The 25,282-nt window shown below is 35.8% G+C and overlaps 3 protein-coding genes across 3 annotated transcripts; 1 reads left to right on the plus strand and 2 right to left on the minus strand.

Moving 5' to 3' along the window:
• Positions 1–324: 324 nt before the first annotated feature.
• LOC147485699 (cytokinin riboside 5'-monophosphate phosphoribohydrolase LOG8-like) lies at positions 325–9,991 on the minus strand. Its single transcript, XM_086575251.1, has 7 exons — positions 9,698–9,991; positions 9,513–9,610; positions 9,185–9,215; positions 8,975–9,074; positions 8,807–8,877; positions 5,091–5,234; positions 325–4,301 (listed from the first exon to the last, which is right to left on the minus strand). The coding sequence occupies exons 1-7, from the start codon at positions 9,791–9,793 to the stop codon at positions 4,236–4,238; spliced, it is 606 nt and encodes a 201-aa protein (XP_086431377.1). The 5' UTR covers positions 9,794–9,991; the 3' UTR covers positions 325–4,235.
• On the plus strand, positions 440–2,342 carry SUB1 (calcium ion binding protein). Its single transcript, XM_086575248.1, has one exon. It carries the CDS (start codon positions 440–442, stop codon positions 2,111–2,113), a length of 1,674 nt encoding a protein of 557 aa, XP_086431374.1. The 3' UTR covers positions 2,114–2,342.
• An 11,404-nt stretch (positions 9,992–21,395) lies between the features above and the next one.
• Positions 21,396–25,275, minus strand: LOC147485701 (uncharacterized). Its single transcript, XM_086571430.1, is given in 5 exon segments — positions 21,396–21,770; positions 21,905–22,099; positions 22,210–22,435; positions 22,877–23,972; positions 23,975–25,275. Coding segments are annotated over 2 exon segments (2,190 nt in total). The 5' UTR covers positions 25,137–25,275; the 3' UTR covers positions 21,396–21,770; positions 21,905–22,099; positions 22,210–22,435; positions 22,877–22,944.
• Between the last annotated feature and the right edge of the window lie 7 nt (positions 25,276–25,282).

Genomic DNA, 25,282 nt, shown 5'->3' on the forward strand with positions numbered 1-25,282 from the left:
AAAATGGAATGAAAATGTGAAATCTAATGCATGTCCCCTTCCACCTCAACAACTACGATAGTTACATGCCAACATCCTCACCTATTTAGCTCTTCTATTCAAACTTCAGGTCCCTCTGCAATGCAAAATATATATATATTTCAATAATCACTAACCACAAACAATAGTGTTGAGATTACTTGATTATATCGGCGTTTTAAAATGTCATGCCATACCTCAGATCTCGAAATATATCACTGGCATGTTGCACACGTGGCACTTGTTTTATTGGCTTGAAACAAAATCTTCTTCTTCTTCTTCTTCAGTCCAACACACTTGAAAACTAAGCAAACAAAATCATCATAAACATTCAAAGATAAGCAAAACCTAAATTCCCCCAAATTAAATTTTCCATTCATTTGAAGATCTCAATCCACTATATTTCATTCAAACTAAACCCATGAAAGAAACCAATTCATTACCAACAACAACAGACCCAATAGGCCAAAATCTCATAAAGGTATTCAGCAACGTGTGTTTTACATTTTTTGTATTTTCAGTTTTAATATTTACAGTTATTGCCATTACATATAAACCACCAGATCCATGGCTAGAAACTTCAAATGCATTGACACTAGCATTTACACAAGTCGAAAACGCGACATTTAAAACAGACACTTCTGTAATTAGCACTGGGGAGGATTTAGTCCTTGCCCCAGCTGTTTCGCCATCTGCCATGTTAATAACCGAAGACGCGATAGAGAAGTCGGAGGAGAGAGTTATTGGGAATTTAAGTAGTATATTGGATTGCGATAATGGGGGTGTGGATATCGTGAATTGTTCGGATCCTAGGGTGTTGTTTGTTATTGAGAAGTTTAATTTGAAAGTGTTTAAGTCGATTGTGTTTTTGGAGTATGGAGTGCCGGTTAATGGATCGAAAGGGAATGAATGTGATGTGTCGTGGAAGTTTAGGAATAAGAAGGAGAAGTCGTGGAGGAAGTATAGGGATTTTAGAAGGTTTAGGATTGGGTTTGGTGAGAATTGTAGTTATGTTGTTACTTCTGCTAAGGGTTGGCATTCCGGGATTAATGCCAGGCAGCCTATGCGCCCGAGAGTGGGGCGGCGTGGGCATGGTTTACCTCGCACTCAGGTATACCATGATGACCAAATCAATGATACGATTCCAGTTGTTGGATCTGATTCGACTTTTAGGAAGGGGAAGTACTTGTATTATTCGCGTGGAGGGGATTATTGTAAAGGGATGAATCATTTCTTGTGGAGTTTTTTGTGTGGTCTTGGGGAGGCTCAGTATTTGAATCGTACGTTTGTGATGGATTTGAGTATTTGCTTGGCAGCGACTTATAATCCGAGTAATAAGGATGAGGAGGGTAAGGATTTTCGGTATTATTTTGACTTTGAGCATCTCAAGGAGGTAGCTTCAATTGTCGACGAGGATGAGTTCATGAAAGATTGGAAGAAATGGGATGCTAACCATAAAAGGAATATACCGGTCAGGAAGATTAGAAGCCACAAGATTACTCCGATGCAGCTTCAGAAAGATAAGAGCACGATATTATGGAGGCAATTTGATGCACCTGAACCGGAGAATTACTGGTACAGAGTCTGTGAAGGAAAAGCTGCAAAGCACATACAGAGGCCTTGGCATGCTCTATGGAAGTCAAAGAGACTGATGAATATAGTGTCTGAGATTAGCGGGCGAATGGACTGGGATTTCGATGCTGTACATGTAGTTCGAGGTGAGAAAGCACAGAATAAGGAGCTCTGGCCTCACTTGGATAGTGATACATCCCCTGACAACCTTCTTACCAAAATTAAAAACATGATTCAGCCGTGGAGAAATCTATATATTGCGACAAATGAACCATTCTACAATTATTTTGATAAGTTGAGATCTCAATACAAGGTACATTTGCTTGATGATTACAAGGAGTTATGGGAAAACACAAGTGAGTGGTACAACGAGACCAAGACCCTTAATAACGGACAACCAGTTGAGTTTGATGGTTATATGAGAGTGGCAGTTGACACTGAAGTCCTATACAGGGCTAAGAATCGGGTCGAGACATTTTATAATTTAACAAGCGATTGCAAGGATGGCGTCAATACATGCTGAACCAGGTGAGGGATATTAGCCCGAGTATCCGAATGCATGAAGGTAGTGGGTAACACAGTTACTTTATGCCCAGTATGTGAAATCTCTTGGATTATTTTTTCGTTTTGAATTTAACCATTGTGAAGTCCATTATAAACATTTTGTGTTACTTCTTTTATTGTATTGATTTGCACGTTCCTTGTTGATTGCATAAACTCTTCTTGTATGATATATTCATCAATTTTCATCATTGAAGTGCATAGGTTTATTTTTTGTCAAGGTGTCCCTTTCTCCCCTAAACAAGTTCGTGCTCCCTATCTCCAGTTATAAATATAAGTGTGTTCATTAAGATTAGAAGTTTTGCTGTATAGGTGTTCAAGTTTACTTCAACAACTAAATGGTAATTGCTTTGACTTTTGACTTGAAACTGTATCTAGCTATCTTTAGGAGTGAAACCTCATGTATGCATAGGAGAGGGTGCCTGTGCTCTGTACGCAAATGAACAATTGGTACACAAGCTCTTTTATGTTTCCACCATAAGCTAATCTCAAGCTACGTCAGATGAGAATCGATGCAGATTCTTAGATCTCCAACTTTGAAACATAAGAAACTTACACCCGCCGGAAGAACAGAAGATTCATCACTATCAGGACCCTTTCTAATTCCTGGCCTACATTGAGTTACTGTCTAAGACTCAAGTAGATTCTGAATCATACAGGTGCTAAGACTAAGGTATAGAAAGGGGGAAAAAAGTAGGCAATGATCATGTATCTGAGATCATCGTTTTTCAAAAAACAACTAACTCCAGAATGTCAGCATTCAGGGATAAGCGTCTCAGTTAGGGAGATATAAAAAAAATTCAGCAGTAATTACCCCTAGCCTCCTATATCTCTGTGGTTATTGTACAGGAGACTTAGTGAAAGAGAAAAGTTTGGTATTTATTGGATGATCTAGTTTCTGGAACTTGAAGTTTATGGAGCTTACAAATAGGCCACCATAAAATCCCCTCAGAGCATGCAACCATGCAGGGTAAGGATTACACATTTGGCATTGACTTCAGCCTAGTGAAGTTGTTACTGTCCAGGTGTTTGGGGGAATATGAGGGCTTTCACTGAAGTCTTTCTATAAATCATGTATACAACTAGTCTGGATCACCCAGTCATGGCTTTGGATCTCGAAGGAAGCTATAGTGCGATGTAAATTTATGCTAGGTTTCTTGAATCATACATTTCTTATATCCCTTCTCCAAATATCAAACCCAATTGTCCAGATTTTGGCTAACCACTGAGGAGTACTTTGAAGTGTCCCAGGACACATCTGCAAAGTGATAGAGCTTCGCTCAGAGCATGCAGAGTGGGATTATGCATTCGATGTTGACTTCAGGCTGGAGAAGTTCTTGCTGTTCGGGCATTTGGGGTATAGGAGACCATTTACTGAACTCTTTCTGCAGATTATGTATATTGTATACAACTAGTCTGGATCCTCACCTCATGGCTTTGAATCTCAAGAGAAGTTATAGTGCCAATTATACATGTATTTGCAATTTTGTAAATATCATACGAGTTGTCTAAATTTTAGCTTCACCCCATAACGCACAGTTCTCTGAAGTGGCCAAGACGTTTCCACAGAGTGATAGAGCCCATCATCCGCGTATCCATGTTCCCATCTAACTGGGGGTATGCATCTCAAAACGACACAGGAATCTGGATGAGGGGGATGATGCGTCATGCACTTATGCTTCGAAGTATTTTACCTCACTCATTGCCTCATTGGTGTATGTTGTACCAGCATACATGGAAAGTATTGGAAACCTAACATATATGCAGCCACTCGTTTTGTTTCGTTATTTTGGGTCAGCCAAGACCTTATTAATTAATTATGACAACTTTGATCACTAAGATCGATTATATAACAGATACGTCCAATCCAACACTACTAATTTCAATCCACTATAAGTTCTGAACATGTATTTTTCTTTTAGCTGATTTAAAATTCATGTGCCAACAACAATTCTTCAATTTCAATTACAATTACAATATTAACAAATTGGATACTGGCTTTTCCAGCAGAATTCAGGTAACAAATCGCACAAGAAATGTAAAAAGAAAAAAAAATATGTTTTGCTGGTGATATGAAGGTATTCTTATGAGTCTCCAGCACCATTCCAACTGTTAGTTAGGGCAACTTGAGCATGTACTGGTTCGTATTCCTACACAATCATTCGCAAACAGTTAGAAGCCGGCAGGGTGTTACAACTTACAAGGCCATAAATTGTATTGCCCACATACAGTAACAAAAACTTAACAAAATACATAGACACTGCACCCACACACGCACGTGAACTCTGTAGTCTGTACCATCTACAGTTACAGTAAATAGTACCACAGGTCCAAATGACATTTTTCTTTGGCTTTGCTGCCATTATGCCATGATTTTGATTTCTATTTTTTCCGATAATAATGATTGAGAGCGAATCTGTAGACAGACTTGTCCACAAACAGCAGCTTTTTATTGGTCCAACCATTTGTGCGCAAAATAAAAAGATTTTTCAAGCAGCTAAACAGTTTTTCCTAGGCAGACATGAGGTCTTGTGGATAACAAATAGTAGTATGTCCACAAATTTATTCTGATAATGATTTTGGTTTCCATATACGTAAATGTAAAAGGGCTCCACACGCATGTAAACTGTGTACCATCAACAGTTACAGTAATTAGTACCACCGGTCTTTACCCTCTTGCTTCCATTATGCATTGATTCTGGTTTCCAAAATACGTCAGTGTAAAAAGGCTCCACTGGCATTTTGTAGACATGGTTCGGTTATTCCTATTTGTCACTATCTATTGGTCGGGGAGGGCCCCCCATACACACACCACCACCCTAATGTTTTTGCATGAACGCCTCCAGGCTTACCTTCCTGGCTAATATGGCAACATATTTGTTAAAATTGCCTGAATAAATAGTCTTCGGGAAAAAGACATGATTTGAAAAAAGGAATACCTCCATCCTTTGAATCAGATCTTGAGGCGTTTCAGCGGAGATAACAATATTCCTATCAGAAGAACTTATGAATCCATTTTCAACACCATTATCGAACAGTGCTAGCAAGAAGTCATAGTATCCACCTACATTTAACAGACCCACCTGCGTAAACAACATTAAGATACTAACGAGAGAGCTTTAGCGGAGCGGATATTTTGAACGCTAAAGTAATGCAACAATTTTAATATGCAAATGCTGACATCTAATATAATAATTAATATACTGTAAGTTATTTTCAGTTAAAGACTTCATAAGAATATAAAACATATATGCTTAAATTATTCCTAGTAATTTAAGATGTTTTTCGCTTATTATAATTTATGATAGTATAGATTACGCAAAAAAAAATTATGATAGTCTTAACTTCTACAAGCGTTTTGATCCAACTTTGAAGAAATCACTCATATGTTTTACAACTATAAGGTAGTAGGTAGTAATCACTAATCAGAGATTCATTGACAACCTCTGTCGTGTTTTGGAAAAATTGACACTTGAGGGTTCAGCTTTGCCCACCGGTCCAAATTGAACTCCTAACTCCTAAGAAGGTGCTCTCTTTGTTTGAAATGACAGCAATGATACATCCATTTTATACTACTTTTTTAGGGGAAATATTAGGATTGGGTGTAGAGGCTAGTCTCAAGTACAGCCTTCTAAACATGTTTAAGGCTCATACTTGTCAAGTGATAACGTTGCGGTGGGTGATTGCTACTCGAGACCTGCTCTTGATTGACTAGTTAGTTATTTATTAGTAGGCTTAGACATTGAGTTGGTTTTTATATGGAACCTTAATTATAAATTTATAATAACAAAAAGAAAGAAAGAAAGAATAATAAAGTGAACAAAAAAAATTGCTCTTTTGTGTAATCCGGAAAGCACAGACGTGCAGGGAACGATCATGGTTCATTTTTATTATTCCTGATATTTGAAGAGAGCTGCTTTACAACTTCACATCTTTTTCTTGTTTCTTTCCGTGTAATGAAATAATTTGCAAAACTCACAATTCGGTAGTGCATATGAACAGATTTTGGATTAAAACATTAAATTTCAAATTCATTTATGTAATCCGATTCTGCAATTTATAAATTGTATGTGTTTAAATATTGTCATCCATCCTAATTTGTTTGATTTAGTCCAAAATAATCGTGGATAGGGCTGTCAATAGTAACCTGAACCAAACCGATAAAAAATGGTTTGGATTTTAGTAATTTGGTTTTTTCTCCACCAACCCGAAATTAAATTGAACCGATAAGATATTGGTTTGGTTTTGGGTTTGTCCTCCACCGAACCGATAAGATATTGGTTTGGGTTTGGGTTTGCCCTCCACCGAACCGATATGAATCCGAACCGATAAGATATTATTTTAGTAATATTTATGATTAATTTTTTTATATGTTTATCAATTGTGTGGTTGAAATTAATTAATTCAATTTAGGATTTAATTGATTTTATATTTTTCGGTTCGGTTTCGGATGAAATGTAATATTATCGGTTCAATTCGGTTCGATTTTGAATTCCCAATTTTCTTATCGGTTCGGATTTGGATTTTCTATAACCCGATCCAAACCGATCCATTGCAAGCCATAGTCTTGGAGGACTTGATCGGTTAGGATAGTTACTCCAACACCAACATGCGTAAAAAAATATATATGAAACAAATAGTTTGACAAATCTTCTACAAGATCACCGGGATTTTGTTAGTACTCTAAAACCCTTTAAGAGATACTCTAGTTTCGCTTTGGTCATATGAGGGAACTGTTTGCACACAAAACTAGATGTTCATGGGTCGGTTTCGGTCTTTATTGGTTTCGATCAGTTCTATTTTTAACGGTTCCTACCAAGTTCAGTTCTTTTGTTGTTGTTGTTGTTTTTTTTTTTTAGAAAATCCGAAACCATACCCATTAATTAAGTTGGCTCTGTTTCCAGTTTTGGTTTCACTTCCTTCTCGGGTTATACATTATTATTGCTAAAATTATTTTTTTTAATTGCGTAGCTGATATAAAAATTGGTTTTTAGTGCGACCGATATAAAACTTAGTTTTTAATTACACTTGCCACCGATATTTTTGTTCTCTCATAAAAAATAATGGTCTTAAATCATATATGTGCATATATTAACTCGCATTTTAAATCAAACATGTGTACACTATACTATATGTACATACGCCTTATATAATTATATCACACTAAATTTTAACACATAGAATAAATATGTGTACGTATCACAATTGTTAGCATTATACGTATGTATTCATTATCTCCTATATATATATATATCAAGCACGTGCACTATATATATAAATATTATCATATATTACACTATTGTAATATATGTCGCGCACATGTATTAATATACTATATTAATATATATACTAGTGTATTAGTTAATTCATAGTATATTAATACACGTTGATTATTATTAACATTTGTAAAATACATACATATTCACACACACACACACACACACACATATATATATATATATCAGCCAGGCTCTTAAAAAGACCTTAAAATAAGTACTAAACTAAGTACCAAATCTAAAACAATCCATAACTTCACCTATAAAATTATTTAAAACATTTTTTTTTGTAGAAATAATCTACTGACCATAAAGATCATTTCTATAAAAATTTAACTCGTTTGATATCCTCTAACTTAAATAAAAATTGTTGTCTACTTTTGAGAAAAAAATCTAACAGTTTAGAAATGTCGAGTTTTTGCAATCATCTTTTACCAATGTTAAAAATTGTCAAATGAGTTGAATCTTTATAGAGATGATCTTTGTAGTTAGTAGATCATATCCACAAAAAATTAGGTTTTAAATAATTTTATAGGTGAAGTTGTGGGTTGTTTTAGATTTGGTATTTAGTTTGATACTTATTTTAAGATCATTTTAGAATCGGGCTATATATATATATATATATATATAATAGAATTTTACACCTAAATAAATACTATACTATAATATTTGAGTTCATATTTGTTAAGTGTAATATATTAGTAAAAGAGATCACTTAGTAAAATTTATATATCAAAGTCATAATAATTGGTGTCGGTTCGGGTACTATGGGTTTTAACTATTCGATTCTAACGGTTCTTTATCGGTTTGGTTCTTGAAGACCCACTTTTAAAGGGTCTAACATTTTAGGACCCAGAACTGCTATAAACAGTTCCGGATCTGGTGGATAATCAGATACCCATGCACATAGAACCAACCCCCCCTCCCATTTTGTAATTTATCAATTTCTTTTAATAAATTAGCCAAAAAAAAAAAAAAAATCTTAATTTGTATAAAAAAATTATCATTGTTATAGTCTCATAAACATAGTATACCAATTCAATACACAGATGTTATTAAACGGAGAGTCAATCTTATTCTTTTACAAGGTATATCAGATTCTACAATCATGAAATAAAGAATAAAATACTACAACATAATTTTTAAGTTCTACTTGACCAAAGCTGTACCAAATACATTATATAATTCGACAAATAAAAATACAATTGTTATGATCATGAGGATGATTGTAGTATCATTTTAATAATTTGAAATTTGTTTATGCAAGTCTTATTTACTATGCATGGTTCCAACTTCCAAGAATATATATGATACAAATAACTAAACAGATCGAAAGTACGCCCTGCTATCAGTAAGAAACAAGAAATCAACAAACTTACTGGTTTATCATGGATTCCAAGCTGTGACCATGTTATCATCTCAAGCAACTCCTCCAAGGTCCCATACCCTCCTTCATTAGTAACAAATTCCCCACATTACCAATCAAACTTTGTTTTGCTACTTACAAGGAAACTGTGATATATGATCATTCTGAAGCTGGCACAGACCTGGTAGGGCGATGAAAGCATCGGCACGTCGAGCCATCTCAGCCTTACGCTCGTGCATGTCCGTCGCAATCAATACTTCACCTACTGCATGGCCTGAAATCTGCAACAAATTTCACTAACATGAAATGCCCAATGCAAAAGATATGACACAAATTAAAGAGATGAATAAAACAGGTGTACGTAGTTAGAGAATTGAAGGATTATATATACCTCAAGTGGAACAAGAGCTGTTGGAATAATTCTAGTAAAAGAAAAAAGATGAAAGTTGGAAGAATTTATCAGTATGTAGAGAAAGCCATAATTCAAATAAGAATATATCAGTATGTGGAGAAAGCCATAATTCAAATTTATCTTGCTACAAAAAGAAAAAATGTATTCAGATTAAATACTAAATACATTTTTCTATATATAGAAGTAATAGTGTTCTTTGATTATTTCTATATTTGGTAGAGTTACGGAGGAGAGAAAATCCATTGACTTCATAAAAAGGAAAAGAGAATATGTACTAGAATTAGAAATTTTCCATTTCTTCACTTACCCAAGGACATGGCATCCACCATCATAGACAGTTTTTGAAACCAATCCCATTAGCCCAACACTCCCTCCACCATAAATCAGATCAATCTTTCTCTTTACCTGTCAGCGAGAGCACTTAATTGGATTTCAAACTCATCACCTACAAAAACGAAATAGTAACCAGAACTAAACAACACTAAAACCAACCAGTTCTCTTCCAAGATCAAGAGCTGCATCACTAAATATCTGTTTATTTCCAGTATTGCTACCGCAAAACACACAAATCTTCTTGAACTTTTCCATGGTCTCTTCAACCCCCAGACAACTAGAACAGTAATAACTTTACTTGAAAAACAACCCCTCAACCTCTTAAAGGTCTCTACTCTCTAATATGTAAGGGTAGGGCATGCATGACATATGAGAAAAATGAGGTCACACATGACCATGCACCATGAATGAATAATGTAAAAGTTATAGTCAATAAGATTCTCTATTTATTTTCCAACTTTTTTTTTTATTGCCTACATGTTTGGTGTACCAAAAAATAGCATAGGTAATTGATCGATCAGACTGCTTAATTTGCTTATGGAGATCTCTTTCTTTGCTGATATATAAATGCGAAGTGTTTGGTGCTTAGTTTTACATCAAACAAAAAAAAATTAAAATTAGTTACCAAAAAAAAATTCTTTAGTGATAATGTAACAACGTCAACTTAATTAAACTTCAAATCTTCTGATAGTCCTTGAGAAAGTAAGGTTTGAATATTGAAATATGCTAAGATACACATCAGTGAAGAACCTTCCTCAGAAAGTGTTGTAGATTCATGCCTTGCCGACTTGTCGCGTGGTGCCTAGTTTGGTTAGTTTGGCCATGAGAACATAATGAATTTTAGCGCATATAAATCCATACATGCGCATGCATGTGCTATATATGTATATTCTGTACCCTTACCAAAAAGTGATAGAAACGGGTAACAGTACTGTTCCGAGATACTGAACTATATATCTTGAAGACGTGGTATGGCCAGGGGCGGATCTATGAGTTGGATATGCTCAAAATTCTACAGTGGTAACTATTCACAAAAAAAAAAAAAAAATAGTGAGAATTAGTGTTAGTAGCCCCCCCTATTGTTGAATCCTGCATCCGCCCCTGGGTATGGCAGTATGGATATGCAAGTTCTACCACTTTTCTTTTGGTAGTGCGACTTACTCTAAAGTCAAGTCGCGGAGCTAAGCTCACTTTGACGACATTACTTTGGAACAACGTCGTTAAATATTGAAATGCATACGTACATAGTAACATAGCCACATACGTGCGCACGTAGACTTGTTATCTATATAGGCCCATCTATATAACAAATTAGAAAGGCCTCCCATCATATGATATGACTCAAACGGCTTTTCAAGTTCTCATACTATTATTTGTGACACGACGGAATCTAGAGTGTTTTTTGGTGGTATGTTGTTTTAGTAAATTTAAACCGGTTTATAGGATCGTTATTTTTGTAAGTCACACTAATAAAATATGGTACCTAATAAAATAGTGGTCAACAAAATTTTTATTGACTGGACACTCTAATCATTTGGGCTGAACTTTTTACGCCTGGGTATATTTACACTATTTGGATTGTTGCAATATTAAGTCCCTAAACACTTTGTGATTGGACATTATAGCCATTTGGTTTTGACTTTTTGTGTCCGGGCTATCTGGGCTGTTGACCTTTTTAAGTCGGTGAACCTGGGCTGTGTTTTTCACCACTGTGCTGTTCGGCAAGTAGTTTATGACAAGGAGAACTTTGTTCATCAAACAATTAAATTTTGACGTACTGTTCCTAGCGTCCAATTTTAATGCCCACAATGCATAAAAAAAAAACTTTAATGCCCACAAAATTGAAGTGTCCCACAAATCCCATGATTATATCAAGCAAACGGCATGGACTTGGCTCGTGATTCATCATCCAAGCACTCACCAGAGTATCAGAATCTTTGCATTTAATGTGATAATTATTGGAGTTGTCTTATCATGCATATTAGTTATTAGTTTAATCTCATTTTAATACGGATTAGTGGTCAAAAGGCTTTGGAATGATCACCGCGGCCTATTGAACCACGTATGACACTATTTCTAAAAGAAAGGTTTGTGTATGTAAGTAGGACAGGCGCCAAGATTCTTAATCGTATATATAATCATGGTTATGGAATAATGTAGTCTTCGAATTATCTAGAATTAATCAACAGGCGTAGTGACTTCGCGATGATTGAACATTTCGAAAATGATATCCGAAGCTGTCAGATCCTCATATAGCAAGCGATAATCAATCAAGCACGATGGACCAAAACTATTTAGTGATTTTTAAATTTGCTATATACTGATTTTTTTTTGATAGATTAACTAGAGAGTTTCTATAATGGATGCGTCAATCATCATGCATGTGATCGAGTATATAAGAACCTTTTTTATTGTGATTAGTACTTGTCTCTGTTTCAGTTTAATTTAATCATTAGGTACAAATACGCATGTGAAACTTTTACTATATTTTTTCATTCTTTATAAAATTCCTATTTGTGTGCAAATAGTTTTTTTTTCCGCTATAAATCACACATTTATATATTATAGAATTATAGGGGTATATTGAAAGTCTGAGCAACATTTTGGTAAAATATTTATATCAGAAGAACTATAAGTCTATTTAACTAGATTATGAGCCTCACCATTAAAACATCTTCTTAACCATCTAAAACATGAAAATTTAAAATTATTAGCAGTTCTGATAATTGCTTTTGTAATGCTTTGTAAAGACCAAGCAATACTAGACTCCTCGAAACTCAAACTGTTGATAACGTTGATGTTGTCCCCTCAAAAAGAAATTTTCCTCCTCCTAAGTGTTGCGCCAGCTTCACTGCTATCTCCGCTGCAAGATGTTTATTCTCCTCTGTTGACTTTGCTGTGAATCTCCTCATTGCAGCAGCAAGTAAAGTTCATTCTTGATCCAAGTCATATCCCATAGCAGCAACAGATCTTGATAGAGATCTTTTATTGAAAGCAGCATCAAACCTAATATTTACAGAATCAGGCATGTGAGCAGTGTTACTTATATGATAATGTAAAGTAGATATATTATTATTGTTACTAGTAGATATTAAAGCATGTGGGCTATGGTTTGAATTTATATTCCTAAGTGTAGTATTAACAGAAAAAGTAAAGTTTGGATTCTCCCTATCAAAAACTTTGAGTCTTCTTTTCCATTGAATCATAGTAGCGATTAGTATAGACCCCATATCTGCTGCTCTTTTATCAAACTTCTCCAGATTCCTATTATTCCACATAGTTTGCATGCATACACACCCATATTTGCCATGTTAGAGACCTTGTTTTCACACCATTCCATGATCTCATCCACCCATCTTCTAATGGGTCATCCTTTGTTGACCTCTGTTCATAAACCCAGTGGCAAAGCAAACCACAAAGCTTTAACCTAATCTCTTTCAAAAAATGTGTGTTTCGACCCCCACCTACGTGGCAAATATCCATTAGTAGGGGTCTCTATTTTATTCATTTAATCAACAGGGCTAAAGCCCAATTCGCAATATCATGGATCAATCTACAGGCACATTAACTCATGTGTCTAAGGCTGAACCTTAGCCACATGGCTTGCCACTAATGTACATTGATTTATGTCCAGATTCATTTCTTATCAAAGATATAATTATCAGTTGACAGTTATATTCTATCACAATTACTCAAGTAACAAAATTACTTGAGCTACAAGGACTCTCTACTCTACCTATATAAATACCAAACTATTTTTCATAAGGAACTACGTTGAAACTTGATCCCTAGAGAATAGATCTTGGGTACGTAGGCAGCCATTATTTGGTTCAGTTTCATCTCCCCCAACATCAAATTTCTCTGTTTCTTAGTGTGTTCGTCACCATTGCTCTCGTTGTGTTGAAGCAGTTTACTGCCGAAACATAATTGGCGCCGTCTATGGGGAATTTAGAATTCATTATCACGTGAAACAATCAAGATGGTAAGCACAAGAAGCAGACCAAATAGTCAACATATTTCTCCTGCTAATAGGAATTGCAACCCTCGAAATTCAAATCGGCCAATGCAAGAACCGTTGAACAATCAAGTTGCTCCTAGTGGTAAGATCAATTCTCAACATCCAACCGTAGCAGCGCCACCGCCACCACCACCGCCTTCGCTACCGCCACTCCTAATACAGTTGAGCGTGAGTTACGACAAATCAAAAATTTAAAATAGGAACTTGAGAAGGAAGCTGGCAAAAAGGCAAAGGCCGGTGGACGAGGCTGCAAATTCAACAACATCAGGCGACCACGAAGGGACGCAGGCCATTCCAGTGTATGGGACCGTCTTGAAGATCCACTTCATCGTCCTCAACAGCGTGTTATTTCTCAAACACAATCAATTTAATTTAATCATTAGGTACAAATACGCATGTGAAACTTTAACTATATTTTTTCATTCTTTATAAAATTCCCTACTTGCCGTCCTTCAAATCACACATTTATATGTTATAGAATTAAAGGAATACACTAAACGTCTTAGCAATATTTTGGTAAAGTACTCGTGTCAGAAGAACTATAAACCCATTTAGCTAGATCATGAGCCTCACCATTAAAACATCTTCTTAATCATCTAAAATATGAAAACTTAAAATTATTAGCAGTTCTGATAATTGTTTTCATAATGCTTTGTAAAGACCAAGCAATACTAGACTCCTTGAAGCTCAAACTGTTGATAATGTTGATGTTATCCCCCTCAAAAAGAAATTTTTCTCCTCCTAAGTGTTGCGCCAGCTTCACTGCTACTTCGGCTGTGTCAGTACCCTCCACTCTCAACCACTCGTGGCAAACCACGTGTCCAGACTACTAGCAGGTCGTGCATACGACCTAAGGTCAGGTCGTCCAAACGACCTAAGAAACGTAACTGCTACAAGCTAGTCAACAGCATCATTAATGACAGATTATTATTTCGTAACGGAAAAAGTAAAAGCAATCATCAAAACAATGCAAAAGGGGGATCTATGCCTATAAAAGGAGGCGTCTTCTCCATTCTCGAGAGGAGGGGGTCACATTCTCTCCATCTCCAACTCAATCACTCAAAATGAACTACATCTGACTTGATTCCAGTTAATCAGAGAACTGGAAACGTAGGCAACTCAGAGCACCGACCTGAGTTCAATCAAACATCTTATACAAACCATATTCTCCGAGATTGTAAGGTCATGACTAAAGTGTACCTCTACATTGGCGTCGTCTGCCGGTTCGTTTTCTTGAGAAAAAGCATTCACACTATTTTCTCAAGCCTAGGAAACTTGGTAAAACCACAAGGGAAGAACAATTAACATTCTTCCATTCAACTATCAATGGCAGCAAGCGAAAAGTCAGCGTTCTAAAAGATAAGTCTACATTCAACTATTCTTTATTTATATTAATCTTTAATATTTGGATCAGTTTGGATAATCTATGCACACTTCTATCTTGCAAGATATACTTCTTACTTACAGATCACTTGCAGTCGATCCAGTACCAACTCGAGGGCTGCAACTACCACCATGTCACACATTCCTTTACGGCGAATTGGTGACAATACAGATCCAGGAATCCAACTTACAGGTTATTCCTTACCAGGTCCACTAAGGTGTTGGTTCAACCAATCTCAAACAAAAATTTCATAGCATGCCAATCTATGGACCTATATCAATGAGGAAAAGTGCACACCAACACACAAAGCTATATCAAAACCTCAACCAGATCTCATGCAAAGACCTCCTCCAGGTCGTCCTCAGCCAGGTCGTCCTCCTCCAGGTCGTTTTCCGCTAGGTCGTTCTCCTCTAGGTCATCCAATCTCCAGGCCGTCCTCAGCTAGGTCGTCCATAAGATCTAGTGACAGCGTGCGCGCCGCCGAGATCTTTCCGAATTGGGGTCGCACGCGTGATTTTGACAACTGTAGCCAAAGTTATGGCCAAAATACCAAAATGCATCCAGCTAGGTCGTCCTCCTCTAGGTCGTCCATCTCTAGGTCATCCTCAGCTAGGTCGTCCATCAGATCTAGTGACAACGTGCGCGCCGCCAAGATCTTTCCGAATTGGGGTCGCACGCGTGATTTTGACAACTGTAGCCAAAGTTATGGCCAAAATACCAAAATGCATCCAACTAGGTCGTCCTCCGCCAGGTTGTCCATCTCCAAGTCGTCCTCAGGCAAGTTGTCCATCAGATCCAATGACAGCGTGTGCGCTACCAAGATCTTTCCGAATTGGGGTCGCACGCATAATTCTAACAACTGTAGCCAAAGTTATAGCCAAAATACCAAAACGTATCCAAACTTATTCCAATTCCTCCGCCAGGTCGTCCTCAGATCAATACAACCACCATGGAAGCACAACTATAAGCTATGGTAGATCAAGTCAAGTTCCTCCAAGAATCATTCACCAAGCTCCAGCAAAAGAACCAAGCTATGCGCGAGCAAACCACTTCCAACACCAACAATGTGACTCCAAACGCCATCGACAACAACACGGTCACAACCCTCACTACAACCACTAATCAACGCCTTGACAATCTCACCCAACGACTGGACAAAATAGGCGAAAAAGCCAGCGCAGCCTAAATCATTCAGAAGATGCTCCAGTCATACAAGGCGTCATCATTCACCACAGAAGTCAGGGACAAGCAGCCTCCCATTGACAACCATAGTATCATCAATGTGCAATCTGACAACTTAGCATCATTTGACTCAGACCCTCCTGCATCACTCAGCTCAAGTCGTTCTCAAGTTAGGTCATCCTCAGATCAGCTCATTATCTGATCAGGTCGTCCTCAGCTCAGTCTTCCTCAGGTCAAGTCATCAAAACGAAAGCTCACTCCTTTGCAGTTTATTGCAATCCAATCAAGCTGGGGGCTAGCCATAGTATAGCCATCTCCGAACTGGGACAAGTTATTGACATCTAAACATGTCAACCAAGCTCCAACACTGGGGCTAAACAACATTAACACCCACAAAGAGCTGCTTCTACTACGAACTGGGGGCTATCGATAAACACATCAGCTCAAGGTTAACGATTAATCATAGTAATGCCCCCAAAAAGCTTACTAATCAGCCAACTCAAATGACATCTACGACAACAATAGCGCCCCCAAAAGGCTAGCTATCAACCAATCAACTTGACGCCCTGCTAATGATCAAGTTCGAACTATGCACTACGATGTCAGATCACAATCAAGGACACTCAACGGGAAACAACCATAGTGCCGCCCACAAAAGGTTAGCTATCAACCATAGTGATGCCCCCAAAAGGCTAGCTAACAACCATAGTGACGCCCCCAAAAGGCTAGCTATCAACCATAGTGACGCCCCCAAAAGGCTAAACTATCAACAAAAACGCCCCCAAAGGCGTACAATCAACTTAACACCAATGCCAGGGTTAAGCTTGATTCAACTGTAATTACCACTTAAAGGTTAATTATCAGTCAAAACCAATTTACGAACTATGATCTACGCACTACGAGCTACGCATTACAAGCTACGATCTGCGCACTACGATGTAGGACCTATCACATTAACTCCCAACAAAGCTTTAAGCAACAAATGACATCCAGCCTACAAACACAAAAAAGTAAGACACGCGGTCTCTTTTATTATCTTTCTTTACACAACTATTCTACAAACAATAATATAAAGAAAGGGGGCTATATATGTCAGTACCCTCCACTCTCAACCACTCGTGGCAGACCACGTATCCATACTACAAGCAGGTCATGCATACGACCTAAGGTCAAGTCGTCCAAACGACCTAGAAAACGTAATCGCTGCAAGCTAGTTAACAACATCATTAATGGCATATCATTACTTCGTAACGAAAGGAGTAAAAACAATCATCAAGACAGTGCAAAAGGGGGATCTACGCCTATAAAATGAGGCGTCTTCTCCATTCTCGAGAGGAGGTGGTCACATTCTCTCCATCTCCAACTCAATCACTCAAAATGAACTACGTCTGACTTGATTCCAGTTCATCAGAGAATTGGATACGTAGGCAACTCAGAGCACCGACCTGAGTTCAGTCAAACATCTTATACAAACCCTATTCTCCGAGATTGTAAGGTCATGACTAAAGTGTACCTCTACAGGCTGCAAGAAGTTCACTCTCCTCTGCTGACTTTACTGTGAATCTCCTCACTGCAGCAGCAAGTAAAATTCCTTCTTGATTCCAAGCCATAGCAGCAGTAGATCCTGACAGAGATCTCTTATTGAAAGCAGCGTCAAACCTAATATTTACATAATCAAGCATGTGAGCGGTGTTATTTATATGATAATATAAAGTAGATATATTATTATTGTTACTAGTAGATGTTAAAGCATGTGGGCTATGGTTTGAATTTATATTCCTAAGTGTAGTATTAACAGAAAAAGTAAGGTTTTGATTCTCCTTAACAAAAGTTTTGAATCTTCTTTCCCATTGAATCATAGTAGCGATTAGTATAGACCACATATCCGCTGTTCTTTTATCAAACTTCTCCAGATTCCTATTATTCCACACAGTTTGCATTATGGTACATGCATACACACCCAAATTTGCTATGTTAGAGACTTTGTTTTTACATCATTCTATGATCTCATCCACCTATCTTATAATGGACCATCCTTTGTTGACCTCTTCGTAAATCTAGTGGCGAAGCAAACCACAAAGCTTTAGCCCAATCTCATTCAAAAATATGTGTTCCACTGTTTCTTTTTAATTGCCTGAAGCAAAAGCAATACATAGTATCATTGTTCTTAATCCTCTTTTGTATTTTCTTTCTAGTTGGCAATATGTCCATGTATAATTTCTACATACAAACTTGTTCTCTAACTGCCAGACGAGCTCTCTAAATTTTTCTGATAGTTTTTATTTGAAAAGTAGAGTCACTTCCCTTCCAATCTTTTACTTTGAGTATATAAAAAGCAGATTTGAAAGCGGATTTGACAGATAATTTTCTTTTAATATCGGGCCACCAGGTTAACCTTGCGTGCAAATAGGTACAAATATGCAAGTGTTTTTTTATCACGAGGAATCTTTGAGTCATGAAATACTATTGCTGAAATCTGATTCATGAACCATCGATATGCTATTCACTTGGTCCGAAAATAGGCTAGTTCTACACTCTAAAATATGTCCCACTTTAAAATGTTCTACACTCTAAAATATGTCCCACTTTAAAATTTATAACACATTTGACTTGGGACTTTGTTTTTTATCAAGTCTTGTCGATTTCTATGTTTCTCCCTGTTGCACTGGTAATGCTGATAAAAGATCCATCAATAAAACATGCGTTTTTTTTATTTCTTTCAGTATTAGTAGTTCCCATAGCATGCCTAGATCATTTTGAATTTTCTTCTTGTTGGGTCACCTAAGAAGCTAGGAATGATACCACCTTATATTAAAATACAAATTTAGATAGAGACTAAGCATAATATTGGAATGGGGCTTAAGCGTGATGAGAGATGATGATAGACTATAGAACCAAAGGGTCCCAACAGATATAAACTCAGAAGTCTCATTCAAAAGGCGACATTCTTTACTGAGTTGGTTTGAATAAAAGTGAACTTGAAACAAATTATATCGCCCCTAATGCTTTTAAATTTTAGTCAAAGCAGTATTTAAATGTATATTAAAATCTAATAAGCCTTTTAAAACTCAATTCAGATTACCAAACAAAGATATTAACCAAATTTTAGCTCCATGAGTTAGGAAGCAGATATGCTTCTAGCAGTTCTTCACTACACATGTGATGATTATAGGGTTTAGTGCAAAATATTGGGATATGAGTTTTATCGATAAAAAATTCTCAGATAAAAGTAGTGTTTTTATATATATATATATTTTTTAGAGATATTTTACATTGTTTCATATACAAATATTATAGATATATCTGATACCCGCTCTTCAAAAAATTTATTTTTTTTAAAATTCACGGTTTTAGTCGCTAACCCGTTTTTAATTTTCCAACAAATTGTTTTAATTAAATTTTTAAAAAGATATTGTTTTAATAAAAAAATAATCAAATTTTTTAGATATATCAAGATATATTATTTGTTTTTTATATTTATTTGAAATATACTGTTTTAGTCGCTAACTATTTTTAATTTTATAACAAATTGTTTTAAATCAATTGGGAGAGAGATTATGTTTTAATAGGAGAAATAAATATTAAATAAAATTTGTTTTAATTATCTATACAAAATATCAAAATACCCGCTTTTTATAAATATCGTTTTAATAAAAAAAATAATTCACATTTTAATTATATTTATTTCCATTTTTATATATTTGAAAAATAATTTTAAATATTTTAATGAAAACATTTATATTTTAAAAAAAAATCGGACTATTTTTATAAAAAAGATTATCGTATAATCCGACTCAAAAGACCGCTCTTTTGAAAAAATTTGATTTTTTAAAATATATTTAATTCAAATTGTTTTTAATATTTATATATCATTTGAATTTTTGAAATCTTTAATAGATAGATATCTAAAATATGATAAATATTATAGATATTGAAAATATTTTTGATATATCAAGATTATTTATATTTATGAATTTAAAATTAGGATAAATCTATACAAAATATCACCAATATGTTTTTATAAATATCATGAGAATTTCATTTTATATATTTCTAAATAATGTTTTAATATATTTATAGAAGAAAAATATAGGAGAAATTTGCTTTTGAAATTTTAATAGAACTGAAAAATCGCAGGAGCTTTAATATTTTAGATGATTATAATAGAGATGAATTTTTGATAAAAGATAAATTTATTTGAAATATAATAATAAATATTAAATAAAATTATTATCTATACAAAATATCACCAATATTATAAATATCACTGATATTTACAGTCTTATATATTTCTAAATATATCACGATATTTATATATCATTTGTTGAAATCTTAATAGATATCACATTTTGTTAGATGAATTTAAAAAGGTGGATAAGTAATGTCATAAATTGCAATTTTTGCAATTAGTGGAGTAATGTCAGCAATTTTTTTGCACTGAGTTGCTGACAATGGCCAGATTAAGAACAAAATAACATTATCATGGCCGAATCATAAATTTACCTTTTTACCTTTTAAAACACACATACTTTTGAGAGTCCGGGGGATGAAGAGAGATCGATCTCCCCGCCCCAAGGAGGGCTTGTGATTATAAACTGTCACATAGAAAGCAAATCCCATCCCGAACAAGTTTGCTAGACCTAGACCTAGTGTGACGTGGCTGCCAATGACAAGTTACAAGAGACACCAAACAATTTAAATAAAAAAAAAATGAAAATGACACTTATAGCAAACCAGTATCCAATAGTTTTATCTGAGAATTTTGCAATGCTGGATCAGCATCAAAATTACTACTTTTAATAAAAACACATGAAAAAACTTGATTTGTGTAAAAAAGGTCGTTCGTTAATGGTTAAATTCATTACCACGCATGACTTCATCCTTCGAGTTTTGATTATAGCAAAAGAAGTGAACAAAATTGATTAAAATCATTCATTAAATTTCGTTAGTTCAATCTAATTGATTCGCCGGTGTCGACTAACAAAGTCAGTAAAACTTTTAGGTGATAATACCAAAAGTCTAGAACTCGAATCCCACCATCATCAAAAATTCAAACATCCTTGTGATTTCGTATAGATTGCTAATTTAAGTTTTCTGTTTAGGATGGAGGAGGCATGGAGGGAACTAAACAGAGGTTATTAAGGGAAGAAGATAACCTCTTTTAAATTTTCTTTTGTTTATATGTTGACTCATCCGCGAGATTTGTGTCTTCTATCTTACGGTTCGTAGCCAGGAGAGATTGATCTCCCATTCTCCCCTTATCATTTGCCATATTTTAAATGAGAAAAAGGATTATTATACTGAAGTATATGACAGGTGAAGAGAGGTTTAGGATCATTTTTGCCCATCGTCCCCCATGAGAGCGATCATCTCCTACAGGGTGCAGAGACAGTGAGATCAGAATTTAATAAACATAACCGAGCACTCTACTTTTACTAAAAGAATAAATTTGGCCACTGAAAGTAACGTCTCGATCAAGTGGCACAGGAACTTCGATCAACCCTCTTCGAAGTCTTCCAATTCTCAAAGAATGGCGATTCAGAAAGGTGATCCGACCAAATAATGCCATTTCTGGATGCATAAGTACTGGATCTGTGTGAAGTCGTCGTTAGCATGCACCTTTGTCAATGCGGTCATCCATTTTAAAACTGTGTCAAACAGTGAATAAATCAGTAATATGTACGCATTACTGTAATAAATTCTTTACCTAGCCAAAAAAATTGAAAATGTGTTTTGCTACTACTGTATAGCACAATGGATATTCTTGGCAAAAGAAAAATACCTTCTGCATGAACAGCATTGTACCTTTTTTTTTTTTTTTATGGTGAAACCTAGCTCCTTTCCAGCAACGGCACTGCCATGAACATTGTACCTCGATGTCTACTCACTTCTCCAATTAGTTTGCAGCGCAAGATGATGGTAGTTCTAGACAAAACCTCCTTTCCAGCAACGGAACTGCCATGTCCGCCCTGATGCTCTACAAGGTATATATGCATTATAATCTGCCGAAGTAAGAAACAACTAAAGAAGTAAAGAACTATATATAAATCAATCCGATCGATTTAAGCAATTAAGCCCAATGCGTACCTGCATTAAATTGTCCTATTTGGGGAAGAACTACAATCAGTTTATGCCAGAACTAGAAGACACTCTCCTTCTTGGAAGAATACAACATCATCTTCATTTCAAATGAGGTCTGCTGGCACACTCTACAGAGAGTCCTCCGCAGAAGAGAAAGGCAGCATTACTTTCTCTTGATATCATACGTTTAGCACTATGGAAATTTGTGAATGCTTTGAGGGGGGCTTCTAACCTGGTCACCTTTAAACAAATGGAAAATTACAAAACAGAGAGGGAAAAGGAGGGAAATTCAATTACAAACAAATAAACGTTACCAACAATTCAGTAACAATAGTGTGCAAAATAAGTGGGAAAGATTAGTACTTCCTAATCAACATTAAAGAACAATGTTGGTTATAAACTGTAGGGGCATGCAGATATTTTCTTCTCAGTTGAGATTGTTTACAATTTACTTTAAAAGAGAGAGCGAGAAAGGTCCATTATTGCGAAAGTGCAATAAAATATGAGCCATGGAGTCACATTAGTACATCAAACTAATACCTCAATAAGAGAGAACGGCATCCTCAACTTTAAACTATCAATGATCTTAAGAATAGTTTCGACCAAATTTATGTGATTTTTGCCAGTTAACAATACAAAGAAATCATTAAATATGAAAGGTGAAAGAACTTGCCTTCATTATACCCGCCAGGTGTTGCTGGAAGAATATGTGTTACTTAATTGACTGAACAAAAAAATATTTTAGAACTTATCATCTGGCACAAAACCTTGTTGGAGCATTTCATCATGATACCGAAATGCCTCTTTCAAGCTATCCTGGGAAACATGACCATTTATCAATGATGTATACGTCAATTTATCAGGTTTTAAACCTCTCCCAATCATATATCTGAAGACCTGTTCAGCATCTTGCATTCTACCCTGTCGGCAGAACCCATACAGGATTAAATTGTATGTCACAACATCTGGTACTAAACTTTGATTCTCCATTTTACTAATGAAAGCGAAAGCGGAGTCCATATTTTCTTCATTTACAAACCCTTGAATAAGAGTGTTATATGTTCTACTATCAGGAACGATACCCTCTGCAATCATCTTATTCAGGAACTCATCGGCCTTTGCCACATTACCCAATACACAATAGCCTTTAATAACAGAATTACACGTCACAACATTTGGACCAATACCTTTTTCTACCATCTCATCCCACAATTTGAGTGCGTCAGTAACATGCCCTTTGCTACACAGTCCATTAATTAAAATACTATAAGAAATATTGTTTGGAGATAGTCCTCTAGAGATCATGTCATCCCACAACTCATTAACCTTCTCCATGTCACCATCCTTGCAAAATCCATCGATCAAGGTATTGTACACAACAATATCTAGCTTGAGATTCCTCTCAATCATCATCCGAAACAGGTTCAGTGCTTTCTCTAAATAACCTTCCTTGCAGTACCCATGAATAAGTGTCGTGAAGGTGCAATAATCAGGAGATATCCCCCTTCGAATCATCTCATTGAAAAGTTCATCAGCTTCAGATAGTCTTTTTACCTTACACATTCCGTTCAAAATTATATTGTACGTAACTGTGTCAGGTAGGCAACCTTTAGCAACCATTTCATCACGCATCTTAAGAGCACCTGATATATTTCCATTTCTACAAAATCCCCCAATAAGCATAGTGTACACTACACTGTCAGGCACCAACCCCAACTCATTCATATCTTGAACATATACAAGTGCCTTGTCAACATCTCCTTTCCTGAAAACAATCCGATAAGCAAGCTGAAGCTAACTATATCAGGAACAAGGCCACGATTCAACAATTCATCAAAAAGTTCTTCTGCATCAGTCACATCATCCACTCTACAACACTCACCAAGCAATACATTGTATGACGTTGTAGCAGGACACAAGCCGATACGCAACATCTCACCCAAAGTGTCCTTTGCATCTGCATACTTTCCATTCTTACACAAACAATTCATAATAGAATTATAAACAGCAATGCCAGGTTCAAAGCCCTTGGCTGACATAATATTCTTCAAATCAAAAGCTTCTTCTAACAACCCTTTGCGACAATATGCATTGATAAGCGTATTATAAGTCACAACATCAGGAAAAACCCCCCTCTCTTCCATCTCAGTCAAATACAACACAGCATTTTTAACTTTCCCTTCCTTACACATTGCATTAACTATTATATTCAATGTATAAACATTCACTTCGGTACCACTTCCAACCATTTCCCTATAAATTTCCCATGCCATATCGATCCAATCAACCTTAACAAGTCCACCAAGAAGACTATTACAACCATTTATCGGAACCATAAAACCCCTACTTTTCAAAATCCTAAATGCCTCAGAGGCCTCACGTAACTTCCTAGCTTGAACATAAGTCCTAATTAAAAGATCAAAAACCACCAAATTCGAACCACAATTATGGTATGTCAAAACCAAGGAATCAACAATTTCAGCTCTCGAAACTCCACTTTTTCGTACCATTCTCAAAATCAAAACCTGGGCATCACTTATCCTCCTACTTCTAACCAATATATGAATCATAGCACTCAACGACAGCGACAAATACTTAAAACCCGATACATTACCCAGTAATCCAATAAATTTCTGCCCTAATTTCAAATCCCCACTACATTTATACAACACATTAGCTACAACGAATGGATTTAATTGGTTTTGAAATTGAGATAATGACTCAAAATTTGATCTTTTCAGGTTCAATATAATCTTATCAATCAGAATTGAATCTGAGAGTGAATCTAGTGTTGGTGAATTGCCCTTTTTGAGATTTGTTTCTATGGTTTGAGTTAAACTAGGTTTAGGGTATGAAGCAAATGAAAAGGAATGAGAGTACCTGAAGAAGTGAGGAGTTGTTGTACTCCTTAAGACAGTTCGAAGAGTTGCCATTGGTGTGTATGATTGATTATAGCCGTTGGGTTTCAAAATTCCCGCGTTTGGTTTTTTTGTTGCAGAGCCGAGAAGAAATGAGGTGGATATTAACTCAGCAGACTTTGAGTCGTAACCCAGTTAAATTCAAAAACCAGAATAGGAGA

Source organism: Coptis chinensis, chromosome 7 (assembly GCF_015680905.1).
Source record: "Coptis chinensis isolate HL-2020 chromosome 7, ASM1568090v1, whole genome shotgun sequence".
Lineage (NCBI taxonomy): Eukaryota > Viridiplantae > Streptophyta > Magnoliopsida > Ranunculales > Ranunculaceae > Coptis > Coptis chinensis.